This window comes from Theropithecus gelada, chromosome 10 (assembly GCF_003255815.1).
Source record: "Theropithecus gelada isolate Dixy chromosome 10, Tgel_1.0, whole genome shotgun sequence".
Taxonomy (NCBI): Eukaryota; Metazoa; Chordata; class Mammalia; order Primates; family Cercopithecidae; genus Theropithecus; species Theropithecus gelada.
Window position 1 is genome coordinate 18109752 of NC_037678.1, and position 27969 is coordinate 18137720.

The 27969-nt window shown below is 42.5% G+C and overlaps 1 protein-coding gene across 3 annotated transcripts; it reads left to right on the forward strand.

The window, feature by feature from the left end:
• The first annotated feature begins 873 nt into the window (after positions 1-873).
• Positions 874-27817, forward strand: RTCB (RNA 2',3'-cyclic phosphate and 5'-OH ligase). 3 transcript variants are annotated; one of them, XM_025400757.1, is made up of 12 exons: positions 874-1092; positions 4311-4389; positions 6386-6453; positions 7849-7948; positions 13313-13469; positions 14375-14531; positions 16057-16216; positions 17898-18073; positions 18944-19132; positions 19843-19953; positions 21441-21560; positions 27301-27817. In XM_025400757.1, exons 1-12 carry the CDS (start codon positions 1000-1002, stop codon positions 27406-27408), a joined length of 1518 nt encoding a protein of 505 aa, XP_025256542.1. In that variant the 5' UTR covers positions 874-999; the 3' UTR covers positions 27409-27817. The 3 variants fall into 3 exon arrangements, 2 of the variants coding, with proteins under 2 accessions (XP_025256542.1, XP_025256543.1); XR_003121588.1 differs by having other exon boundaries at positions 886-1092; positions 18944-19136; XM_025400758.1 differs by having other exon boundaries at positions 886-1092; positions 21441-21564; positions 27301-27394.
• The last annotated feature ends 152 nt before the right edge of the window (positions 27818-27969 follow it).

Consider the following 27969-nt stretch of genomic DNA (forward strand, 5'->3'; position numbering starts at 1 on the left):
GGAAGGAGGAGAGCTGTTTACAGAGTGCTTGCCGTGTGCCAAACCCTGTGCTGATTACTCCTCCGGTGTCACTTCATTTAGCCTTCTACTCAAGAAAGAAGTATGATCCCATTTTAGAGATGATGAAACAGAGATAAGAAGGGTTAATCACACCAAGCCAGTAAATGGCACAGATAGAAATGGAATCTTGCAAGTCTTTCTAATCCCAAAGTTGCAGTTGTTGACATGAGGCAGAACTCGAAACTGAAATCACTTAAAGCTCACTTACCACTATGAACAAGAGGCTCACTTACCACTATGAACAAGAAACATGGCGTATAAAAGCATGATTAAAGTGGTCTTGATCATCAAAGGATGCTAGACTGAGGAGTTCTGGCGATCCATAAGGGCTGTGATTTGATCATTTTGTAGTACATGTCTGGCCATAATAGATGCATCCACAAATGTTTGTTAGAATAAACGATAAGCTGCCATGCTTCGTTCTTTGGGATGCTCCTTTCCGATAAAAAAAAAAGTTATTTGATGTATATCCAGATTCATTCCGAAACATAAATGTTCAGCTATGGTATTTATTCAAACAGGTTTTTCTTTCTCAGCTGCTGGCTTATCTTTTTCCCCTCCCAGCTGAGGGTGTAAACTCCAAGCGTTTGCACCGGACCTGACCCAGACTCAAGGTGTTTGCATAAGCTGCTGAAAAGCGTCTCCAAAACAAAAGATAACTACATTAGAATTTAAACTCCTGGATTTCGCTTAGCTGTAGCTTAGAGGAAATCGACTAATAAAGATCCTAGCTATACACTAGAGGACAATACAGCTTAACCAGAGGAAAGACGTTGGCCTGAAGAGTTTCGAGCCTCGGCGCTTGCCGTTGCTCATCCCGCTGCGGCGCTGGTCGCGCCTGCGCTTTGGTTGTTGGAAGGCGGTGCTCTGGGAAGCCAGACAACGCGGCAGCCGCTCTTCAAAGCCGAGCCGGGAGTTTTCGCTACCGTTGTCGCCGCCATGAGTCGCAACTATAATGATGAGCTGCAGTTCTTGGAAAAGATCAGTAAAAACTGCTGGAGGATCAAGAAGGGCTTCGTGCCCAACATGCAGGTAAGTCAGGAGAGTAAATGGCGGGGCCTTCCCTGCTCCGTCCCCGGCCCGGCCGGCATCCACCGCGCCCTCTGGACCTCCCTCGACCACTGGGTCCGCCCCTGCCCCTTGCAGAGTTTCTCTCATCCCCTCCTTCTCCCCTCACGGTTCTGGGGCCGCCCAACGTGTTCCAGCACCACCTCCCGCCAGGAGAGGTCCCCGAACCACGAGGACAAGCTAAGCGCAGTGGATATGGGGAATCCAAATAAATACGAAATTGGGGTTTCCAAAGCGTTTTCACAGATCAGTCTCATAAACGCATCGTGAGCTGGTTTACGTTCCTGGTCTTCAAGGTGGAAATTGCCAGCCCTGGGTTCATTTGCTAGGACTGGAATTCATCTCCTCTGAGTCATGCTGGTTATTTATATAACGTTTACAGACCTTTGTTCACTGAACCAAGTTTTCAGCATTCAGTATTCCATGTTGGTTTTTAATTAAGCGATGTCATTTCTTGCAGTAGCACAGGGGAGGGCCTGATTGATTTTAATACTTCACAGAAGGACCTCGAGGATCTGTCGGTGACATAGTTTCCTCTACCTACCTAGGAAGAAGCTCAGCCAGGACTTGATGTCCAGTTTACTAGTTTTTCCTCTGATGTCCCAAATGGAGACTTGAGGGCTTGGGATCATCAGACAGTTTGAAAGCCTGGGCTCTGTATCTCTCGGCCTTCATCACCATCTGCGCTCATATTTTTCATTAACGTGAAAAAAGAAAACGTTTGTGAAGTTTTGCAACGTATTTTTAAATAGTTTTTGAAATCCCTGAAGATGCCAAGTAAATGCCTCAAAGGTTTACCGTCTCACGTCTTGGTAAACAGCTCCCAATAGCCACTCCCCTCTTTTATTCGGAATCAAAGCTTATTGAGTTTCCCTTGTTGGCAAGTCATTTACACTGAGGGAAGAAAAAGCCCACAGGGATAAATCTGTGTTCTATTTGCTGTTTGGCCACTTTCTTTGTATGGAAACCCATACCCTGAAGGAAGGAAACATAAGGGGAGCACAGTGGTTCATGGCCTGTAATCTCAACACTTTGGGAGGCCAAGGCGGGAAGATTCTTTGTGCTTAGAACTTCCAGACCTGTCTGGGCAATATAGTGGGACCACGTCTCTACCAAAAAAAAATTTAATTAGCCAGGCGGGGTGGTGTGCACCACAGCTACTCAGGAGGCTGAGGCAGCGGGAGCCCTTTAGCCTGGGAGATAGAGGCTGCAGTGACCCGTGATCATTCTAAACTGCACTCCAGCCTGGGTGACAGAGTGAGTCTCAAATAAAAAAAAAAAGAAAGAAAACACCATGACATGATTATCTGTAGGATCTAATAATGCAGCCTTCATTATCTGGCAGGTGTTCTGACTTAGCCTTTGATGCACACACTGCTGCTCATTGATGGGGCAAGTCTAATTTTGCTAGGCAGTTCTAGTGTAAGTATGTATACAGCACTTTACTACCACCTTTTCTTTGGGAATAGAGACTTGGAATGTTGATGCATTGCTCTTAAAACGCTATTGACTTCTAAGCATGAATTGTGCTTCCATCCTCATGGGAGCAGTGAATTTCACACGGATAATCATCTGTTACTAAATCTCCATTTCTCCCCCAAGGCCCACATGCACTTGTTGGACTAAAACTTTCTCTTTGTTCCCTTAAAAGGCTTCCCTCCCATCTTTATGTCATTTTTGCATTTGGCTCCTAAATGTTCTGCTGCACCAGTGATGTCTCTTGTCTTTAAAGAGCCAGCTCTACAGGATCTCTGTGAAACCTCTCCCAGCTCCCTAGACTGTTGAGGCACTTCCTCATCAGATTCTTCCATAGCACTGTGTACTTAATGTTATGGCACTTGCTTCGTTGCACTCTGATACTCTTATGAGAATATAAGGGCTGTATTGGCTGGGCACGGTGGCTCACACACCTGTAATCCCAGCACTTCAGGAGGCCAAGACGGGCGGGTCACGAGGTCAGGAGATCGAGACTATCCTGGCTAACACGACGAAGTCTCTACTAAAAATAACAGAAAAATTAGCCAGGCATGGTGGGGGGCGCCTGTAGTCCCAGCTACTTGGGAGGCTGAACCCAGGAGACAGAGCTTGCAGTGAGCCGAGACTGTGCCACTGCACTCTAGCCTGGGCCACAGAGCGAGACTCAGTCTCAAAAAAAAAAAAAAAAAAAAAAGAAAAAAGAATATAAGAGCTGTATTGTGGTGTACTGGGAGCTCCTTGAAAGCAATTTTATCAATTTTATCATAGTCTTTGTATCTCCCCTAGTGCCCGGGACAGTGCTTCATGCATAGTAAATCCTCAGTTAATGTTTGGTGAATTAATAAATGTGACCCTTAAGAAATTGTACTGGAAACATTTTCCATCAGTGGGTATTAATTGTTATTTATGCAATGGTCATGAAGTCATCTTTCTGATAAAAACTACATTCAGTTGATTAAGTGTTAAATCTTTGGTTCTCTGTTACTGGACAGCTCCTTCAAAATATTTGACCTATGATTAAAATGTCCTGCTCTTTAGTGTTACATAAGTATGTCGTCCATTGCCTTTTGTGTGCCGCCTCTATTGTCAAGCTTTAAAATTACGCAGATTTTTAAAAAAATTATATAGCTTATAGAACTGAGCACACAGCTACATAGCTGTATGTTAAATTTTTCTTCTCACTATTTACCTAACTAGAGATTTGTAAGTCACCACTAGAGCAAAATAAAGTGTAACTGGCTATTGGCTTAAACACAGAATAAATATACTAAGGTTAGATGACTATGTTTTATGTTTAGAATTTGAGTTTTTTATTGATCTGGGTTTTTTTTTTTTAAATTTTCAAAAATCCATTGATATTTTTGAAGCTTGAGGATTAAGACCTTTGGGCTTTGTGAGAGCATAGTTGGAAGATTTTTCTTTATCACACAAAAAGATGCTTGATCTGTTGAATTCTTAAATGTGGTTTTGAGGGTATAAGAATAATTAAAACAATTAGTGGACATTGCAAAATTTTTCTTAGGATATATTTTATGATGGGAGCAGCTCGTAGCCTTTGATAGGAAGTTTTCTGCATGCTTAAGGTAATGTGAAAGTGTTTGGTAAAGAGTAAAGCACAGTAAATATTGCATACAGCGTATTCTGTCCAGTGCCTACACTTGCCATACATGTACTCAGACATTGCTTTTCACTTTCCTTGGTACCAGGTTGAGGGCGTTTTCTACGTGAATGATGCTCTGGAGAAATTGATGTTTGAGGAATTAAGGAATGCCTGTCGAGGTGGTGGTAAGTACATTAGAGTGTCACTTGTATTAGTACAGTAGTGCCTTCCCTGTGGCCTGAAAAAGTGGTAACTCAATTACAATTTTGAAATATTGTCAGGGAATGATTACAACTTAAGGTAAGACCAAAAGAACTTACTTATTTGTGATCACATTGTTAGCCAGTTGGCGTTACAGAAAGGATTTGAAGCTGGGTAGAACTCGTTTCTCAGCTAACCTTGAACAATAAGAGCAAGTGACCTACCATTTGTTTTACACTTACTATATTCCAGGCATTTTACTAGGTGCTTTGCATAGATTATCTCATGTAATACTTGAAGTAACTCTAAAAGGAAGATACTATCTCCAGCTTATAGATGTGTAAGTCAGAGCTCAGTGAGGTTAAACTTAATAACAGAAAACGAAACACTGAATGTTCTCACTTGTAAGTGGGAGTTGAACATTGAGAACACATGGATACGGGGGGGGATCATCACACACCGGGGCCTGTCAGGGTATTGGGGGCTACGGGAGGGATAGCATTAGGAGAAATAGCTAATGTAGATGACAGGTTGATGGGTGCAGCAAACCACCAGGGCACATGTATACCTATGTAACAAACCTGCACATTCTGCACATGTACCCTAGAACTTAAAGTATAATAACAAAAATTTTAAAATTTTAATTTGCCCAAGGTCACAGCTTTTTGATGACAGCCAGAATTCAGATCCAGTAATGCCTGATTTTAAAGACAGTGTTCTTAACCAGTACACTAATTAGGCTTACTGAACTTCGGTTGTCTCATCCATAAAACAGGAATCATTACACCTATCTTGCAGGGCTGCAGCAAGGTTTAGAGATAAAATGCATGAAGCTCTATGATAATCTAATGGTGATAGTGTAGAAATCATCTAGTGTTGGGCCGGGCACAGTGGCTCACGCCTGTAATCCCAGCACTTTGGGAGGCCGAGGCGGGCGGATTATGAGGTCAGGAGATCAAGACCATCCTGGCTAACACGGTGAAACCCCATCTCTACTGAAAATACAAAAAAATTATCCGGGCATGGTGGCGGGCACCTGTAGTCCCAGCTACTCAGGAGGCTGAGGCGGGAGAATGGCGTGAACCCGGGAGGCGGAGCTTGCAGTGAGTGGAGATCGAGCCACTGCTCTCCAGCCTGGGCAACAGAGCGAGACTCCATCTCAAAAAAAAAAAAGAAATTGTCTAGAGTTACCCCTTTCATTTTTTAGATCAGCAAACTAAAGCCTTCCCTCCCCAACCAGGGTATGCTCACTTGTCTAAAATAACACAGCTGCCAAGTGGCAGAAATGGGACTGGAGCCCCGTATCCCTTCATGATCTCAATCCAGTGTTTTCCAGAGCTTCCACATTGCCCTTCTTTGTCACTTAGAATAAACCAGCATTGATTTTCTTTATAAAGGGAACTACTGAAAGAATATTTTTTTCAGGCCAGGTGCCCTGGCTCACGCCTGTAATCTCAGCACTTTGGGAGGCCGAGGCAGGTGGATCATGAGGTCGGGAGTTCGAGACCAGCCTGACCAACATGGTGAAACACCATCTTTACTAAAAATACAAAAGTTAGCTGGGTGTGGTGGCCCACGCCTGTAATCCCAGCTACTCAGGAGGCTGAGGCAGGAGAACTGCTTGAACCTGGGGGGGTGGAGGTTGCAGTGAGCCGAGATTAAAAAAAAAAAAATTTTTTTCAGATATTAATAACGTAAAATTTGGTATTTGTATTTTACATCCCAGTACAACATTTGTAAGCAGCCTTCTCATGGTATATGCAGAACACTGACAGCACATTTGTGGCTATCTTTCCTGTTTGTCTGCTTCCTTCTTGAAGAAGCTCCCTTCCATCTTGCATCTCAAATATCTTTCTAGGCTTTGTTGTCTTAGTAGCCCTGATGACTACCTCTTCATGTTATACAGTCTAGAAACGTGAATATAATTAATGCTAAAACTCAAGTGTGTTGTCTTTTCTAATACCCAATTTTTGTCTTCAGGTGTTGGTGGCTTCTTGCCAGCCATGAAACAGATTGGCAACGTGGCAGCCCTGCCTGGAATTGTTCATGTAAGTCCGAGTTCAGAGCTTTAATCATTTATATTTCTTAAAGTCCATTGAATGGATGAATGGCCATGCCTGATAATGGTGTCATTTAGACAATGACCTTTGGACAGCCCGACATAACCGTGAAGCCCGGCTCAGTGGCTCATGCCACCCGCAACACTTTGGGAGTCCAAGATGGAAGGATTGCATGAGCCCGGGAGTTCAAGACTAGTCTGGGCAACATGGCAAGACCCTGTCTATACAAAAAAAATTAGCCAGGTGTGATGTCACATGCTTGTAGTCCCAGCTACTCAGAATGCTGAGTGGGAGGATCACTTGAGCCCAGGAGTTCCACACTGCAGTGAGCCATGAATCACGCCACTGCACTTTTAGCGTGGATGACAAAGTGAGACCCTGTCCCTAAAAATAAAAATAAATAACCATGGACCTAAAGAAATAATTGAATCTGGATGGCATTTCAGTTTCTGGATGCCTTTGGCTAGAATCTGTAAGTGTTCAAGAACTTTTGAAGTAGTTTTTATGTTTTGTTTCTTTATCATGGTGACATCATTATTCCTGGATCAGTGCACCTCCATTGTAAGTTTCATTGTAAGTTTCACTTCATTGTTTCAATGTAAGTTTCATTTGGTTGTAAGTTTCACTTCCCATACAGAGGATCATTGAAGAAGTAATGGCAAGGAGTTTAAGAGTTAGCACTGAAGGGGAGGAGGAGAGGACAGCATAGCCCCTAGCAGTCTAACATTTGTATTCTATCATTAGAGGTAGATGTTGAAAATGGATCTATTCGGCAGACATTTTTGAGGTCTTCTTTATGCCAGTTACCATGTTGGGCACTTGGTAGAGGGAATGAAATGGTATGGCTTGTGTATATAAGGAAGTTGTTAGTGTCTGGGTGTCTGCATGTCTGCTGTGTTTGACCTGCATGCTTCCTGGGTCAGCGTCCTTTCCTAGGCTCCGCATATGGGAAGTCTATAGTATTTATACCATCAAATGGATTACATTTGGCTGTGATTACTTAAACTGATGACCTCTATAAATCAGTTATTTTCCTCTTAACCTGACAAACCAACATTTGTCAGTGTCTTAATATTATTTTTAAAATGTAATAGTACATTAAACTTAGTATGTGTTACTCCTGTATCATGTTATTTTGAGGCTTTTCTGTTTTGGATTTCCTTAACATTCAGATCTTATAAAAAGGTTTTTTTCTCACCGTATTTAGCTTTGTGATTAGGAGTTCTTACGATTTCCCTGAATAGAGAAGATTTTGTGAAAACACAGTCTTAATTTAGGGAAAGCTTCAGCCTGCAGCCTCTTTGAGAATCAGTGTCAGGTCCATCAGGGCAACCAGGGTGGCAGGTCAAGACACTTGTATTTCACTTTCTAATTCTCTTTCAGCGATCTATTGGGCTTCCTGATGTCCATTCAGGATATGGATTTGCTATTGGGAACATGGCAGCCTTTGATATGAATGACTCTGAAGCAGTGGTATCCCCAGGTAAGATTACTGTGCACATCTGCTGTTAAGTGTGTAGCTTTGGCCAGGCACGGTGGTTCACGTCTGTAATCCCAGCACTTTGGGAGACCGAGGCAGGTGGATCACGAGGTCAAAAGATCGAAACCATCTTGGCCAACATGGTGAAACCCTGTGTCTCTACTAAAAATAGAAAAATTAGCTGGGAGTGGTGATGTACACGTGTAGTCCCAGCTGCTTGGGAGGCTGAGGCAGGAGAATCACTTGAACCCAGCAGTCAGAGGTTGCAGTGAGCCGAGATTGCGCCGCTGTACTCCAGCCTGGTGACAGAGCAAGACTGCGTCTCAAAAAAAAAAAAAAGTGTAGCTTCTCTCTATGGACCATAGCCTTTGTGAAACAGAGCACTTCTCTCCATGTGCATGACTGAGTCTCATCATGTTCTGTCATTTTTCTTTGAGGCTATTACAACATCAAGCAAAGCATATTTTCAGTGAAAATTTTGGGAGGCTCCTACCAAACATCATGGTATTCAGGCTTTGGCTACAAAACAAACTGGCAATTTTTTTTTTATCTTTGTAACTCAGTTACTCCATGGACACATCACGTCTAATAATGTTAATGACCATAGAGTATTAGTAGATTAGATGAGTTCAACTGTGTAAAATATTTAGAACAGTGCTAAGCACATAGAACATATTCAGTAATATTGTCATTGTTATTTAGTGATAACATTGAATATACAGAAGGCTGTACATGCCTTCTGCTGTGGTTATGGGGTGCTTTCAGTGAATATTCTATACCAGAAATATCTTTGCTGTTAAAGAGTATGAATTTAGAAATGAAGTTTAAATGACATCTTGAGAGTTCTGCTTCTAGCAGTGGTGGATTGGGTTGTTTCAGACCAATCCCTGCTGAAAATAATGAGAAAAGTTGGGTAAAAAACGTTTTCTGAAATCTGTTTGAAGGCACAGAAAATCTGCTAAGGCAGGAAGAATTTGCGAGGTCAACATCTAGAGGAAAAGAAGAAAAAGGTCCAGATATGTGAGCCCTACATGTAGGGCTGTTTTGAGATGACTGCAAATTTCAGTCAATAAGAATATACATGATTTGAATGATCCAAAAACAAACTTGACACTTGACCTCTAATATACATGTGTGGTTGTGTGTGTGTGGTGCAATTGCATTGCAGTGCAGCCAAGCAGTGCAGAGTATACATTTTTTTCAAATGCACAGTTTACCAAAACTCACCACATGCTGAGCCGTAAAGCAGGCCATCAAATTTCAAAGCATTGAAATCATATAGACCAGGCCGGGCGCAGTGTCTCAAGCCTGTAATTCCAGCACTTTGGGAGGCCGAGACGGGCGGATCACGAGGTCAGGAGATCGAGACCATCCTGGCTAACATGGTGAAACCCCGTCTCTACTAAAAAAAAAAAAGTACAAAAAACTAGCCGGGCGAGGTGGCAGGCGCCTGTAGTCCCAGCTACTCGGGAGGCTGAGGCAGGAGAATGGCGTGAACCCGGGAGGCGGAGCTTGCAGTGAGCCGAGATCCGGCCACTGCACTCCAGCCTGGGCGACAGAGCAAGACTCCGTCTCAAAAAAAAGAAAAAAAAAGAAATCATATAGACCAGCAGTTCTCAAACTTTTTGCACTCGGGACCACTTTAGTAAAAATTATTGAGGATTGATCTCAGACTCTTATCAATGTTTATCTTATTAAAAATTAAAACGAATGTTTTTAAGACGAATATATACATGTCTCATTATCCATTAGAACAAAGATGTTATGTCATATAGCTTCTGAGAAATCTCACTGTACAGTCATGGGAGAATATGAATAAAATAGACAAATAATGTCTGAGTATTATAAAATGAATCTTACACACCTGAAATGGTCTTCCCCCTCGCCCCCACCCCAGGGTCTCTGGACCATGCTAAAGAATCCACTCATATAAGAGGGTATTTTCTGACCACAGTGGAATTAAATTAGAAATCATTTAAATAAAAACTAGACCTAGCACTTTGGGAGGCCAAGGCGGGTGGATGGCTTGAGCTCAGGAGTTTGAGACCAGCCAGGGGGCAACATGACAAAACCCCATCTCTAAAAAAAAAAAAAATACAAAAAATTAGCCAGGCATAGGGGCATGCACCTGTAGTGCCAGCTACTTGGGAGGGCCAAGGTGGGAGAATCACTTGGGCCCGGGAAGCAGAGGTTGCAGTGAACTGAGATCACGCCACTGCCCTCCAGCCTGGGCGACAGAGTGAGACCCTGTCTCAAAACAAACAAACTAGAAAAACTTTGGGAGGCCAAAGCAGGAGGATCACATAAGACCAGAAGTTTGAAACCAGCCTGCACAACATAGGGAGACCCCCATCTCTACAAAAAGTTTTAAAATAGCTGGGTATGGTGGTGCACACCTGTAGTCCTAGCTACTCGTAAGGCTGAATCCAGAGAACCAGTTGAACCCAGGAATTTGAGGCTACAGTGAACTACAATACACTACTGCACTAGTCTGGCGTAATCTCAAAAAAGTATCTCAAAAAAGAAAATCCATATATTTGGAAATTAGTATGCTTTTAAATAACCCATGAGTCAAAAACAAAACTATGGAAATGAGAAAAAACTAATGTAAGTAGAAGATACTTATGTCTAAAAATTGGCATTGAGTTGAATAAAGGAAACCCTTGTATGCTATTGGAGGGAGTGTAAATTGGCACAGCCATTATGGTAAACAGTATGGAGATTCCTCAAAAAATTGAAAATAGATCCATATGATCCAGCAATCCCATCAGTGGGTGTATATCCAAAGGAAATGAAATCAGTATCCAAACAGATACCTGCCCTCCCATGTTCATTGTAGCATAGTTCACAGTAGTCAAGATTTGGAAACAGCCTGAATGCATTATTCAACCTTAATAAAGAAAGAAATCAGTCCTTTAAAATCGAAGGGAAAAGACAGGGAATCCTGCCATTGACTACAGCATGGATGAAACTAGAGGATATGCTGAGAAATAGGCCAGACACAGAAAGGAAAATACGACATGATTTTGCCCATATGTGCAATCTAAAAATGTTAAACTCACAGAGAGTAGAATGGTGCTAACAGGGTGGATTGGTGCTAACAGGGTGGATGTCAGTCAGAGTATACAGAATTTCAGTTGTAAGATGAATGAGTTCTGGAAATCTAATGCATAATGTAGTGACTGTAGTTAATAATAATATATTGTAATAGTATATTGTATTACTTTTAATGGCAAAAACCACAATTACTTTTGCACCAGCCTAATACTTATAGTGCCAGGCAATTGAGAGGCTGAGGTGGGAAGATAGCTTGAGCCTAGGAGCTGGAGGCTTCAGCTGAGCTATGACCTAGCCTGGGCAACAGAACAAGACCCTGTCTCTAAAATAATATATTGTGTACTTGACATTTTCTAAGAAAATAAATCTTAAGTGTTCTTACCAGAAAACAGAAGGGGAAGTAACTGTGAGATCATAAATATGTTAATTAGCTTGATTGTGGTAATTATTTTACAATGTAAATGTACATTGTGTACACCTAAATATATACAGTTTTTATTTACCATTTATTTGCCAGTCAGCTCTCAAGCTGGGGGGAAAATGATTTAAAACATACTTATGGGCCAGACGCGGTGGCTCATACCTGTAATTCCAGCACTTTGGGAAGCGGAGGCAGGAGGGTCACTTGAGCCCGGGAGTTTGAGACTAGTCTAGGCAACATGGTGAAAACCCATCCCTACAAAAAATGCAAAAGTTAACCAGGCGTGGTGGCACACCTCTGTAGTCCCAGCTACTCAGGAGACTGAGGTGAGAGGATTGCTTGAACCCGGGAGGTCGAGGCTGGTATGAGCCATGATTACTCCACTGCACTTCAGCCTGGGTGACAGAACAAGACCCTGTCTCAAAAAAATTAAAGCCAGCAGGGCATGGTGGCTCACGCCTGTAATCCCAGCACTTTGGGAGGTGGGAGACCATTCTGGCCAACATGGTGAAACCGCATCTCTACTAAATATAAAAAAAATGAGCTGGGTGTGGTGGTGCACACCTGTAATCCTAGCTACTCAGGAGGCTGAGGCAGGAGAATCACTTGAACGCAGGAGGCAGAGATTGCAGTGAGCCGAGATCGCGCCTCTGTACTCCAGCCTGGTGACCGAGTGAGACTCTGTCTCAAAAATAAAAATGAAAAATCAAAGTACTTATGTCTAAAATTTTGAGGTTACTGTCCTTTTTGAATGGAAACATGCAGCCTTAAATGCACAAATTAGGAAAGAAGAAAGGCTGGAATATCAGTGATCTTAGAAAGCTAAAGAAAGAACAACAAATTATACCCTAAGAAAGTAGAAAGATGGAAATAATTAGGAGTAAAATTAATGAAATGAAAAGTTATATGATAGAAAGGACCAAGAAAGGCAAAAGTTGGTTATTTGAAAAGACTGAAAAAAAATTCATGAACCTCTGAAAACAGTGGTCAAGAGAAAAAGAGAGGCACATTTTGGTCTCTGTTTTACATGTTACTCAATGTTCATTGCTGCCTCCTTGGTCCATAAAGTGCCTTTAGTATGTGTGTTATTTTCGATTATCTTGGTGTCATCAAGCTTTCCCCAGCAGAGAACCACTTTGTTGTCTACTTTAAAGCATAGTTGCCAGGCGCGGTGGTTCACGCCTGTAATCCCAGCACTTTGAGAGGTCAAGGCGGGTGGATCATGAGGTCAGGAGATCAAGACCATCCTGGCTGACATGGTGAAACCCCGTCTCTACTAAAAATATAAAAAGTTAGCCAGGCGTGGTGGCGGGCACCTGTAGTCCCAGCTACTCAGGAGGCTGAGGCAGGAGAATGGCGTGAACCCGGGAGGTGGAGCTTGCAGTGAGCGGAGATCACGCCACTGCACTCCAGCCCGGGCGACAGAGTGAGACTCCATCTCCAAAAAAAAAAAAAACAGTTATCTGTAAAAGAATGGGTATCTTTGGCCGGGTGCAGTGTGGCTCATGCCTGTAATCCCAGCACTTTGGGAGGCTGAGATGGGTGGATCACGAGGTCAGGAGATTGAGACCATCCTGGCTAACATGGTGAAACCCCGTCTCTACTAAAAAATACAAAAAATCATCCGGGCATGGTGGCGGGCGCCTGTAGTCCCAGCTACTCGGGAGGCTGAGACCAGAGAATGGCGCAAACCCAGGAGGTGGAGCTTGTAGTGAGCTGAGTTCGCGCCACTGCACTCCAGCCTGGGTGACAAGGCAAGACTCCCTCTCAGAAAAAAAAAAAAGGAAAAAAGAATGGGTATCTTTATAGCCCTATATCAATGGCAAGAAACTGCAGGTAACAATGCCTTGGACCAGCTGGTTTTGCTATAAGTTTTCTCTATTTTGTAGGTGGTGTCGGGTTTGACATCAACTGTGGTGTCCGCTTGCTAAGAACCAATTTAGATGAAAGTGATGTCCAGCCTGTGAAGGAGCAACTTGCCCAAGCTATGTTTGACCACATTCCTGTTGGGGTGGGATCAAAAGGTGTCATCCCAATGAATGCCAAGTAAGAGCACACGTTTCCAGTACATGATATGGGAGGGATAATAACCACATGACCTTCAACTTCCTTTCCAGTGCAGTACACTTGAGAGATGAGGATTGTTCAGTTACTTTTCAGGAAGTAGTAAGAATTGTTTTTTTAAGCATGATGTTCAGCCCATTTATTGGAGACATAAGTCAACTGATGTTGTAACAGCCTTCGACATTTGTGGATGTGTTTGTAATAACATCATATCCACCAATGTTTATTGAGCACTTTCTATGCTCAATCCAGGAAAAGTGTAGTTTTTCCTGGCAGTGTTTTAGATGTTTTAGATGAAGATTAAAGCTTGTACCCTCTAAGGATTTAATGTACGTGTACCTCAGCTTCAAAATGGAGGTGCAGTAAGCCATTCAGAACTTCTATGAAGATGGGAAAAGAGCTTAAAATTTAACCTGTGTTGCCTGAGGAATTCTAGATACCTTCATTTATTTGACTGTAATTCTTCATAAATCATTAAGGTGTGTACCTGGTTGAATTAGTGGTTAGAGAGTGATAGCTGATTAAGGTTACAAAGTTGTTGATGTTGTTGTTTTTTGTCTACTTAGTAACTACCTCATGGAATTCAGGATCAGAGAGGCAAAACTGAATATAAAAAAGATTTGAAAATTAACAAGTAGCCATATAAATGTCAAGTAGAACTACAATGATGTCTAATAGGGCATTTACCATTTTATATTGCAATTATTTATATGACTGCATTCCTCAAAAAACCAGTTACTGAGAGCTTAAACTTTGTGTCTGACTTAAGGCCTGAAACACAGGCGATAGTAAATGTCAAGTTTTCCTCTGCCCTTTAAGATGTGATCATCCTTAGGTTTTGCTCTGCCTTGGTTGTGAAATGACTAGTACCTTTTATACTTATCCAGAGACTTGGAGGAGGCCTTGGAGATGGGGGTGGACTGGTCCTTAAGAGAAGGGTATGCCTGGGCTGAAGACAAGGAGCACTGCGAGGAGTATGGAAGGATGCTGCAAGCTGACCCCAATAAGGTTTCTGCAAGGGCTAAGAAAAGAGGCCTTCCTCAGGTAACTCACTTTGGAGGGGCAACATATTAATTATTTTTCATATTTTGTTTTTATTGGGGGAAATATCTATATCTTACATTTAGCAGACATATTCCCAGGTTTTTTTAATGGTATATCAAAAAATACAATTGGTTATGGTATATCAAAAAATACAATTGGTTTATGCTTCATTTTTATTCTAAAGAAACCATCAGGGATGGATACGGTGGCTCACACCCGCTTTGGGAGGCCAAGGAGGATCACTTGATAAAAAAGAGACTAGCCTGAGCAACATAAAGAGACTTAGTCTCTACAAAAATTTAAAAAAAAAAAAAAAAAAAAAAAAATTAGCCAGGCATGGTGGCAAATGCAAGTATCCCAGCTACTCAGAAGGCTAAGACAGGAGGACTGATTGAGCCTAGGAGTTTGAGGATGCAGTGAGCTGTGATCACGCTACTGCACTCCAGCCTGGGTGACAGAGCAATCAGGAGCTTGCAAATATTCAATAAAATAAGAAATAATGAATTAGAAGTGAATGGGAGAAAAATAGAATGTTTATAAGGTTCATACGTCAAAATTATATATATACATACTTTGACAGTCTACAGATGGTATCCATGAGATACTAGATGTTTGAAATTACAGCTAGTTGTGAAGGCTTTGCCACTAATTCAGTGTGACATGTGGGCAAGGCTATCTTCTTCTGGATCTCATTTTCTCATAGAAAACTGGGATGGTTAAAACCAGGCAACCTCTAAAGACTCTTCCAGCACTGACATTCTCTGGTTCTCTAAATCATCTATTAATATTAGCTCTAGTTGTGGTATATGTTCTTTCAGTTATAGATAATGGTGGATGTCCATGAACTCATAGATGTTTCAAAGTCATTTGAACTTGGACCTTGTCTAAGAGTCAACATTCACCAACATTTATCCCAAAATTTGATTCTTCGTGATGTTTAAAATATCCCATGAACCATTTAAAAGCTTGATTGTTTGTTTGTTTCTGAAGCTTTTTTAAAAAATTAATTTATTTACTTTATGTTCTGGGATACATGTGCTGGTTTGTTACATAGGTATACATTTGCCATGTTGGTTTGCTGCACCTATCAACCCATTATCTAGGTTTTAAGCCCCACATGCATTAGATATTTATCCTAATGCTCTACCTCCCCTTTCCTCCTACTCCCCGACAGGCCCCGGTATGTGATGTTCCCCTCCCTATGTCCATGTGTTCCCATTGTTCAGCTCCTACTTACGAGTGAGAACATGTGGTGTTTGGTTTTCTGTTCCTGTGTTAGTTTTTTATATGTGTATACCAAGCATATCATGATATAATACAATTTAGGAGCTAGTCTACGTTATTTTGTTGTGCAGAATATTGTTGTAAATGAAGCACTTCTATAGCTTAGGAATTTTTTTGTTACAGAAACACTGTTTCTATGGTTATTTTGTTGTTAGTTTGTTTTTATCTTTTTGGTTTTTAAATAGATTTTTTTAAAAAACTGGAATCAAAACTATCTTACCAGACATTTTTACATTTGCAGTTGGGGACCCTGGGAGCAGGCAACCATTATGCAGAAATCCAGGTTGTGGATGAGATTTTCAATGAGTACGCTGCTAAAAAAATGGGCATCGACCATAAGGGACAGGTGTGTGTGATGATCCACAGTGGAAGCAGAGGCTTGGGCCACCAAGTAGCCACAGGTATATTCTAGACTTCATACTAAAATGTACGTTTTATGGGCAACCAGATAGAAATTTAAGAGCGAAAACTCTGAAATATACTGCATGGGTTTTATCTTGAGTCCTCAACAATCAAATAACTTGAACAAATTAACTTCACTGGGCCATAACTTTCTTGTCTAAGAAAATGAGTATAATAATGATTTCATATAGGATTATCATGGAAAGTTAATAATAAATGTAAAGCACTTAAATCAGTGTCTGACATTAGTAAGCACTCAATAAATGTTAGTTGCATTTATCATTATGTTTACTCTTACGAGTTACTATCTGGCCAAGAAAGAGCAAGAAAATATTTAAAGAGTGGAATTTATGAAATAGGCATTCATTTGGCAGATAATGTACGTATTGTATACCTGCTCTGCAACATTAGGTGTTATGGTGGATTTGCTGATGAAATAGGCTGATACTTTGCACTCAGATTGTCTCATGAAGTAAAAGGTCATGTCCGTTTAGAAGAAAAAATAAATATTAAAAGGTAGCAATTAATAATATAGGAGAGTCAAACAAAACACATTTAGGAAAAAGATTTTGGAGATGGCTTCATGGACCCAGTGTTGAGCTCAGCCTCACAGTTTGGACAATTACACACAAAGGACATTGGTGACAAAGGCAGCATGAACAAAAGCAGGAAGCAGCGAAATATTGGATAGGTCCTTTTGGATAGTGTGTGAAATAATGTATGAATTGTGACAGTTACTACAGGACTGAATGAAGCAGGATGAATGCAGAAATGAAAACAAAAAAACCCAAAATAAGCTGTTTTAAAGGAGTCAGGGGGCTTCTTGCTTCTAGTGAGCAAGGGCCTTGAGCTTCTATAGCCCTTCGTATTTATTGGGTAGAAAAAGCAGGGAGGAGGAGGTAAGGTTGGTCAGCTGCTTGATTGATCGCAGGTTCATATTATTAATAACAGGCTTCACATGTGTCTAATCACAAGAAACACGTGCCTGGGGTGTGGCTGCCCTCAGCATTCCTTCTGGGCGGCAGACACGGTTGTCAGCTTGCCAACATCCTGCATTCGTAAGAACAGTTTACTGTTTACTCATGGTATACTGAGTTGTTCACGACCCTCATTCTTTCAGCTTCCAACAGTGAATAAATGAAAAGGTATACAGATGTCTGGAAATTGTTATAAGCTTTAAATTTCATGTTATAGATCAGCCTCTAGTGCATTGTATTGTGTGAGAATTTAGTAATTTGTGCCAGCTTGACCCTTTAGACTATTTAATCTAGCAGATGTATAAAGCATCGACTAGTGTTTCAGAACACTCCCCTGGATTCGATTAATCATGAAGGCAACAGAATGTGTTTTACTACTACTATTCCTATTCATTCACATGTTGAGAAAGGAGTAATGAAGACCATACTGTGGCTATTTGTTTACACATCCCATTCTCTTTCAAGTTCCTAGAGGGCAAATGCTGACTTTGTGTCCCACAAACTGTCTCTGCACTCTAAACGATTCTCAAGTACATCTTGACTGAGCAAATAGATGAACTCAGAAACACATTAAAGGGAAAGTTGGCTTTCAGTTGGCTTTTTTGTGGAATGAATTTGAATGTAGCCTGCCTTTCTGCAGTAAATCTAAACTGTTCATTTCAGGGAAAGCTAATTCATTTGGACTTTGCTGCTCTTGTTCCAGATGCACTGGTAGCTATGGAGAAGGCCATGAAGAGAGACAAGATTATAGTCAATGATCGGCAGTTGGCTTGTGCTCGGATCGCTTCACCAGAGGGTCAGGACTACCTGAAGGGAATGGCAGCGGCTGGGAACTATGCCTGGGTCAACCGGTCTTCCATGACCTTCTTAACCCGTCAGGTACAGTCGACGTTGCTCTTCTGTTTCAAGTCATTCATGATGATGTTAAGTGCTTTAAAACATAGTGCAGTCTAGGCCGGGTGTGGTGGCTCATGCCTGTAATCCCAGCACTTTGGGAGGCTGAAGGGGGCGGATCACGGGGTTAGGAGATCGAGACCGTCCTGGCTAACACAGTGAAACCCCGTCTCTACTGAAAATACAAAAAATTAGCTGGGTGTGGTGGTGGGCGCCTGTAGTCCCAACTACTCGGGAGGCTGAGGCAGGAGAATGGCATGAACCCAGGAGGTGGAGCTTGCAGTGAGCCGAGATTGTGCCACTGCACTCCAGCCTGGGTGACAGAGCGAGACTCCCGTCTCCAAAAAAGAAAAAACATAATGCAGTCCAGTCAAAGCCTGTGGTGTTTGGTTTTGGAAATTCACATAGTTAATGTTCAAAATACCAGAGAAGTGTCCAAGGTTTTGGTGTCATCTTAAACTAAATCATCAGAGTATCAAGCATGAGAAGTGAGAGAAGAGAATCCAAATTATTCCTAGAATTTGTCTTGAACAGCATAGAGAATCGAAGTGCCATTGACTAAGATTCAGAAGGCTGGGGAAGAAGCAATTTTGAAAGGTGGGATCAAAAGTAGCCAGGCAGCTTTTCAACCAAAGATGAAAATGAAGAAGATGAAAATGATGTGGTGGCATTTGCTATGTGGTCTAAAAGACTAGCTTTTGTCCTTTACTTGAGATAATCTTACGACTACTTTTGAGCTTTTAAATCTTTTACTCCCTTCAGAACAGACTACCTGAAATCAGTGAGATAAGTCATGAAGAGCTGAAGATGAGTCCTGAAGTTCTGGCTGCTTTTATCTTCTGTGTTTTCTTCTAGGCTTTTGCCAAGGTCTTCAACACAACCCCTGATGACTTGGACCTGCACGTGATCTATGATGTTTCTCACAACATTGCCAAAGTGGAGCAGCATGTAGTGGACGGGAAGGAGCGGACACTGTTAGTACACAGGAAGGGATCCACCCGCGCTTTCCCTCCTCACCATCCCCTCATAGCTGTTGATTACCAAGTACGTAGCACTGCATTTGTAGTTTTAAGCAGTGGAAGCACGATTTAGATCGTCGCAAATGTGAATTATATTTAAAATGCAAAGCAGCAATTGTGAAAAGAAAACACTCTGTCACCCATGAGAACAGTGATTCCCAATCTTCCCTGAAGCAGTAGCCCCTCCCCCCATCATTTGTGCTTGCAGTGGTGCCATGTGCTAACTAGAAAGCGCTGCAGGAGGTGTATTTTACTCCACTCCTGTGAATTGAGGCCTTTGAATTAGTGGAAGACGGGATTAACTCAGTTACAGAACACAGTACACTCAGTCTGTTTCATTCCTCCTGTCCTCTTGGTGTCTGGCTGTGGTGGAGTTAGAAAGACCTCATAGTCTGCTCGCTCCTTTTACAGATGAGAAACCCAAAACAGAGAAGACAAGCACCTTGCTCAGGATGGTGGTTCTAGCAACACTTCCCTACACTTTTGGATTTTGCTTTGCTTTTATTTTGACTCTTCTGCATTTTTACTGGTCCTCATATTTTCACTGTCATCCACTTCCTTCCCCTCCGAATTATCAAAGAATCAAAGTACTATCTTAATATAGTTTACAAGCCGCGTGTTTAGAAGTCTGGGTTTCTCCTACAATCCTACAGTGCAAGAGAAAATTTAAATTTTATGCATACAAAGCTTATGCTTTTCTGAATTTTAACATGTTTCATTTATGTGCATCCTCAGCTCACTGGACAACCAGTGCTCATTGGTGGCACCATGGGAACCTGTAGTTATGTTCTTACTGGCACTGAACAGGGCATGACTGAGACCTTTGGAACAACCTGTCATGGAGCGGTAAGGAAAACAGAAACTTCCTTAGAAATGCTCTCTTCAGTTTAGCTATTGTTTTCCATTTTGACGGGTAAATGTAGCCGACTGAACATTAACAGAGTTGAGACTTGGGTCTATCATGTCTTGTACTTCAAATTGTTCCCCATAATGTATACTATTTAGTAAACTGACTGGGGTCATCTAGTATCTCTACCTTAGTGAGATCTGGTAGGGTTAGGGACCGTTTCTTGTCTCTGCAAGTCCAGAATGGGAAATTGTCATACTAGCTGAGCTTACCGTAACTAGTTTATAAGTGGTGGAACTTTAACGGATGCAGATATCACAGTTGATCTCAGCAATTGGCTGAACCTGCTCATTTGTTTAATTTACCCTTTCCTATTATGTAGGCCCACTCAGGACTGCAAGGATAGGCCCTAGTTGCAAATTAGAGCCCATGTACAGTCTACACACACACCCATTTCAAAACACGGCCTCTCATCTTCTAAGCCCAGGGGTCAGTAAACTCTTCCCATAAAGGGCCAGACCGTAAATATTTTAGGCTTTTGGGACCAGGTGGTCTGTGTACCAGCTATTCAGCTATGCCATTTCAGTGCAGAAGCAACCTTAAGTACTGTGTAAATGGGCAATGCTGTGTTCTAATAAAACTATTTTAGGCCAGGCGTGGTTGCTCACACTTGTGGGAGGCCAGGGCAGGAGGAGCACTTGAAGCCAGGAGTTCAAGACCAGACTGGGCAACATTAGCGAGACACTGTCTCTACAAAAACTTTTTTAATTAGCCAGGTGTGGTGCCACACCTGTAGTCATAGCTACTCAGGAGGCTAAGGCAGGAGGATTCCTTGAGCCCAGGAGGTTAAGGCTGCAGTGAGCTATGATTATGTCACTTCACTCCACTCTGAGTGACAGAGGGAGACCCTTTCTCAAAAAACAAAATAGTTTATTTTAAAAAGCAAGTGGCGGGCCAGATTTGGCCCATACACTGTAGTTTGCCAGCCCCTTTTCTAAGCCATCCAGAGTGTTGAGCCAGTGTTGAAATGGGAAAGAGAAACTGTCCAGAATACCTTCTTCTAGGACAGACCTTCACAAATGTATTTAATCCTACTTTTTTCTCTGATTGTTTCTCATTTCTAGCTGCCTCCCAACTCCTAATTTTAATGCAGTGGTTTTCAACAAAGGTGTTCCCGCTACCCCCACGGGGACATTGGCAATTTCTGGAGGCTTTTTTTATTGTCATGGTTTAGTGGGAGTTGCTATTGGCATTTAGTGGGTAGAGACCAGGGATACTGCTGAATACCCTGCACAGCACAGCCTCCCAACAAAGAATTCTCTGGTCCAGAATCTCAAAGGATATGGTGAGGCTTAAAAGGCCTGCTACCAGTTTGATAAAGTAGAAAAAGGTGGTTTTTAAAGCTCCTTTTTAGTGTAAGAGAAAATCAAGGAAAGGGCATATAATCTTAGGATTTGAAGTGAAGTTCATTCGTTTCCCATTCTAGGGCCGTGCATTGTCCCGAGCAAAATCTCGACGTAATTTAGATTTCCAGGATGTTTTAGACAAATTGGCAGATATGGGAATTGCAATCCGTGTTGCCTCACCCAAACTGGTTATGGAAGAGGTAAGTGAAATTCTGATAAATACATGAATATTTATTGTTCCCCATTTGCAATTTATGTCATTCTACAGAGATAGCAATTTAGGATATTACTAACAGAAATTGTTTGTTTGGGTTGTTTTTTTTTTTATGACCTCAATTTTCTCTTATGTTCCTTGCTTAGCTTATTTCAGTTTTATATTTTCTTTTATTTTGGCTGAAATTATGAGCCAGGTCCTTAAGAATGATTTTTACTGTTCATTTTATAGTCTCCATCTACATACTAAGTTTTTCAAAAGTAGTTTGAGCTGACTCTTGCTTTTGCACAATTGTATACTTAGGTTTCAATTTGAAAGCAAATTTGAAAAAGGAAGGCATAGGCTGGATGTGGTGGCTCACGCCTGTAATCCCAGCACTTTGGGAAGCCGAGGCAGGCGGATCACAAGGTCAGGAGATCGAGACCATCCTGGCTAACACGGTGAAACCCTGTCTCTACTAAAAATACAAAAAACTAGCCGGGCGTGGTGGCGGGCGCCTGTAGTCCCAGCTACTCGGGAGGCTGAGGCAGGAGAATGGTATGAACCTAGGAGGTGGAGCTTGCAGTGAGCCGAGATTGCGCCACTGCTCTCCAACCTGGGTGACAGAGCGAGACTCCGTCTCAAAAAAAAAAAAAAAGAAGACATAAATGTTTGAAGCAACTTTTATTTGACTTACAGGAGAATAGATTTTGTTTAAATTCTGTACATATGTGTACATATATGTACATATTTAAATTAAAAGCAATATAATTCCTTTCTTAATGATTTAAGAGAAAGGAAAAAGTCATCCAGAAACTCAATGCCCTAACACAGTTATTACTTTATCTTTTAGAATACTTACTATTGTCGGCCGGGCATGGTGGCTCATGCCTGTAATCCCAGCATTTTGGGGGGCCAAGGCAGGCAGATCACTTGAGGTCAGGAGTTATAGAGGTCAGCCTGATGAACATGGCGAAACCCCTACAAAAATACAAAAATTAGCTCGGCATGGTGGTGGACGCCCATAATTGCAGCTACTCAGGAGGCTGAGACAGGAAAATCACTTGAACCCAGGAGGCAGAGGTTGCAGTGAGCCAAGATCATGCCACTGCACTCCAGCCTGGATGACAAAGCAAGACTGTCTCAAAAAAAAGAAAAAAATACTTATTGTCATAGTTTTTTCCTATTTTTTTTTTTGTTTTTTTTTGTTTTTTTTTTTTTTTAGGCGGGGTCTTCACTCTGTCCCCCAGGCTGGAGTGCAGTGGCACCATCTCGGCTCACTGCAAGCTCCGCCTCCCGGGTTCGCGCCATTCTCCTGCCTCAGCCTCCTGAGTAGCTGGGACTACAGGCGCCCGCCACCGCGCCCGGCTAATTTTTTTTGTATTTTAGTAGAGACGGGGTTTCACCTTGTTAGCCAGGATGGTCTCGATCTCCTGACCTCGTGATCCGCCCGCCTCGGCCTCCCAAAGTGCAGGGATTACAGGCGTGAGCCACCGCGCCCGGCTTTTTTTTTTTTTTTTTGAGATGGAGTCGCCCCATCGTCCAGGCTGAAGTGCAGTGGCACGATCCGGGCTCACTGCAAGCTCCACCTCCTGGGTTCACGCCATTCTCCTGCCTCAGCCTCCCCAGTAGCTGGACTACAAGTGCCCGCCACCACACCCGGCTAATTTTTTGTATCTTTAGTAGAGACGGGGTTTCACTGTGTTAGTCAGGATGGTCTCGATCTCCTGACCTCGTGATCTGCCTGCCTCAGCCTTCCAAAGTGCTGGAATTACAGGCATGAGCCACCGAGCCCGCCCTTTGCTAATTTTTTTTTTAAACTAGTCATAACTATAGTTAAAAAACGTTTTGTAGTTATTTTTGAAATTTAGCATATTATTATAAAATTGTTTTTGTCACTTTTTAAAATCATTGCTGAATATTCCACCAGCTGAGTACCTTACTTTCTGCCTGTAGTGGACATTTAAGTAGCTTCCAAATGTTTGCTACTATAAATTAAATTGTAATGATTATCTTCATGCATGCAGCTTTTTTCCAGTTGTTTTAGTAATTAGAACAAAGTCTCAAAAGTGGAATTACATGGTGGCTCATGCCTGTAATCCCAGTACTTTGGGAGGCCAATGCAGGAAGATCTGTTGAGGCCAGGAGTTCAAGATTAGTCTGGGCAAAGGTTAGTCAGGTGTAGTCCTAGCTACTCAGGAGACTGAAGCTGGAGGATCGCTTGAGCCCAGGATCTTGAGGTTACAGTGAGCTATGTGATTGTGCTGCTGCATTCCGCACTGGGCAGCAAAGCAAGACCCTAACTCTAAAAAAACAAGGAAACAAAAGTGGAATTACTGAGTCAGAGTATGACAAAGACTTATTTTTTTTTTTAAATAACGATTCATTTTTCCCATGATCTTAAGAATGCATGTTTAATTTAAAAGATTTGGAAAATACTGGCCAGGCGCGGTGGCTCACGCCTATAATCCCAGCACTTTGGGAGGCTGAGGCAGGCGAATCACGAGGTCAGGAGATTGAGACCATCCTGGCTAACACAGTGAAACCCCATCTCTACTAAAAATACAAAAAATTAGCCGGGCGCGGTGGCGGGCGCCCGTAGTCCCAGCTACTCAGGAGGCTGAGGCAGGAGAATGGCATGAACGCTGGAGGCGGAGCTTGCAGTGAGCTGAGATCACGCCACTGCACTCCAGCCTGGGCAACAGACCAAGACTCTGTCTCAAAGAAGAAGATTTGGAAGATAACAAAGAAGAAAACAGAAAACATTTAGAACTCAATCAGCCAGAAATAAGTACAGTTAACATTTGCATTTTTAATTTTTTGGTTTGGTTTTGTTTTTTCATCAGCACCATGTGATTATTTCATTCACTCATTCAACGAACACTTATGAACCATCTGCTATAGTTAGGTACTGTTCTGTGTGCTAGAGATACTGCAGTGAATGAAAGAAACATGAATCGCTTCCTTGTGGAGCTTTCCAAATAATAAAACATACAGTGTGTTAATGACTGTACAAGTTCTATGAAATAAAAATGAAGCAAGGAAAGGGGGTAAGGAAAGGTGGGGAGGGTACAGTTTTAAACAGGTGGTTGGAGAAGACTTCAGCGAGGTGACTAGAACAAAGACTTGAAGAGAGAGAGGAAACAGGCTACCTGGGCATCTGGAGGTGAGCTTTCGAGGCAGAGAGAACAGCAAGTGCAAAATCTGTGAGCCGAATGCAGGAGTGTTCAAGAAACAGCAAGGAGGCCAGGCATGAAGAGCAAGCCAGAGGGTGATGAAGTCAGAGAGGTAGGGGGCACCAGAGCATTTGAACTTTTGCTTTTACTCTGATTAAAATGAAGAAACGCTGGAGGATTTTGAGCAGAATAGTGACGTGATGTGACAAATATGTTTGCATGTTGATGGGAAGAATCTACAAGAGAAATTAATGATGCAGAAAAGAGGGAAGAAACTGCTGGAGAAGTGTCCTTGAATAGATGAGAGGAGATAGAGTCTGATGTACAAGTGTATGGGGTTGCTATTTGCTGGAAGCATAGATAATTCATCCTTTAGAAAAGGAGAGAAGAGGCTGAGCACAGTGGCTCACACCTGTAATCTCAGCACTTTTGGGAGGCTGAGGTGAGAGAATTGCTTAAAGCTAGGAGTTCAAGACCAGCCTGGGCTACAAAGCAAGACCCCATCTCTACAAAAAATAAAAGGATTAGGCACAGTGGCACATACGTGTAGTCTCAGTGAGCTGTGATTGTGCCACTGGACTCAACCTTGGGCAACATTAAAAAGTAAAAGGAGGCAGGGCGCGGTGGCTCAAGCCTGTAATCCCAGCACTTTGGGAGGCCGAGACGGGTGGATCACGAGGTCAGGAGATCGAGACCATCCTGGCTAACACGGTGAAACCCCGTCTCTACTAAAAATACAAGAAAACTAGCCGGGCGCGGTGGCAGGCGCCTGTAGTCCCAGCTACTCGGGAGGCTGAGGCAGGAGAATGGCGTAAACCTGGGGGGGCGGAGCTTGCAGTGAGCCGAGATCCCGCCACTGCACTCCAGCCTGGGGCACAGAGCAAGACTCCGTCTCAAAAAAAAAAAAAAAAAAGTAAAAGGAGAAAAGGTATAGATACAGATACGTGGAGAAGATAAAGTGAGCGTTATTTTGAATATTCTGGCTGCTATTTTTTTCAGTGTATTACATAGTAAGGTCAGCAAGTGAGAGTGAGGATCTGAGAAAAGGTATGAAATATTCATCTAGGGGAGAGATAGTCATTGGCCCAGTGGAATTTTATCTGATTTCCAGGAGCTAGAAATGGTCAAGTAATGCTGGGGAATGATTCAGGCTCCCGCAGATAACTACAGCCAAAGGTAGTTTGTGGTACGACGTAATGACTGCAAGATTCACAACTGGGAGTGCCTAGGGAGAAAGGGAGAATAGAAACGACCTTGAAAGCCAGGAGCACACCTGTCCCACTCCTGGGACCAATGGCATGACCTGGTTTGGGAGAGAAAACAGCCACCACTTCAGAAAGTTGGAGGTGAAAGTGATGTCCTCGGGAAAGATCCATGTTTCAGTAAAACAGGAAGATGAAGGGAACGCTCAAAGAAGGGAAGGAGGGGATTCTGCTCCTTCTGGAGGGAGTTCCAGAGGCCCCAGTGAGAAAGTTTCAGAAACTGGAAGGGAATGGGAGATGGGATAGAAAAGGATATTATGTACAGAACCATATGGGAATCAGCATGGCTGGCCTAAGGTTGTATGGACAGGAATGAAGATAAAGTGAGTGTGTGATGAAATTAGTGCTAATGGGCCGGGCGCGGTGGCTCAAGCCTGTAATCCCAGCACTTTGGGAGGCCGAGACGGGCGGATCACGAGGTCAGGAGATCGAGACCATCCTGGCTAACACGGTGAAACCCCGTCTCTATTAAGAAATACAAAAAACTAGCCGGGCGAGGTGGCGGGCGCCTGTAGTCCCAGCTACTCGGGAGGCTGAGGCCGGAGAATGGCGTGAACCCGGGAGGCGGAGCTTGCAGTGAGCTGAGATCCGGCCACTGCACTCCAGCCTGGGCGACAGAGCGAGACTCCGTCTCAAAAAAAAAAAAAAAAAAAAAAAAAAAAAAAAAAAAATTAGTGCTAATGGTGGCAAGGCAGTGTGGGTAGGATGGAAGGGTGGGAGTGTTGCTAGAAAGTCACAGAAATAAATTGTGTGTGAGTGTAGGTACACATATATACCCACATACACACGGGCACACAGTTTTAGTTTGTTTTATACATACATGAATTTTATCACTTACTGTGAAGGTACTACATGTTCATTCCAGAAATTTTGATAACTGCAGAAATATATAAAGAAAAAATTAAAATTGCCAGTAATTCTACCATCCAGAGATAATTACTACTAACCTAAGATGGTTTGGAGCCGTTCCTTCCTATCAGGTTCTGGCGTGTGTTTTCTTTAACTACATTGACTACATTTCCTAGTTCTACATGTAATGTAATACATGTAGTAATACATGTTCTAAGTAATACATGTTCTTTAGAGACATTTTGAAAAATACAGAAAAAATATAAGACAAGATGAAAGTGTTTTGGAAGCTACCGCTGACCAACATCAGGCTTACTCCTTTTTCAAATTTTTGCTAATTTGATAGGCAAAAAACTCTCTGTTATTTTACTGTGCATTTATTTAATCACAAGTGAAGTTTGGTGCTTGTAAAGACTGTGTTTTTGGTGGACTTGTACAATGTTTAATTCCTCTCCTGCAGGCTCCTGAGTCCTATAAGAATGTGACAGATGTGGTGAATACCTGCCATGATGCTGGAATCAGCAAGAAAGCCATTAAACTGAGACCAATTGCTGTGATCAAAGGATAGAACCTTGGACAGCAGGGCTGCCAGACACCACCGACCCTCTGAAGTGGAAGTGGACTGACATGCTCTTCTGACATCAGACTCCAGGCGGGACAAGTTCCAAAGTGTGCAGCTGTAACTGCTCGTGCCAAAATGGCTGATGCGGAGGCTGCTGCTTTCAGGGGCCTGTGCTTATAAAATAACCTTCCAGGAAGAGGCACATCGCCCACCTTTGGAAAGGGAGGAATATGCCTTCTCCTTCGTTGTTCCACAGAGTTTTAGGAAAATCTGTTAGGCATGGGTAGGTGTCAAACTGCCTTAGGCAGTCATACAGATCTTTAGCCATCAGATTGAACTTCTTTACACCAAGCTCTGTTTACATTCCGAGAGGTGTCATGAAGAAAGTTCTATTAAATAAGGTTTCGGAATGTTTGCTTTTGTCTGTTGCTTTTGTCAGTTTGTCCATTCATCCACCCATTTGGGCACCACCCCTCTTACTAAATACCCTCTTACTTGGAGAGCACCCAGGGGATTGTAATCAGGCTGTTAGATGAATAGATAGTGTAACACATTGAAGAGGGAGTA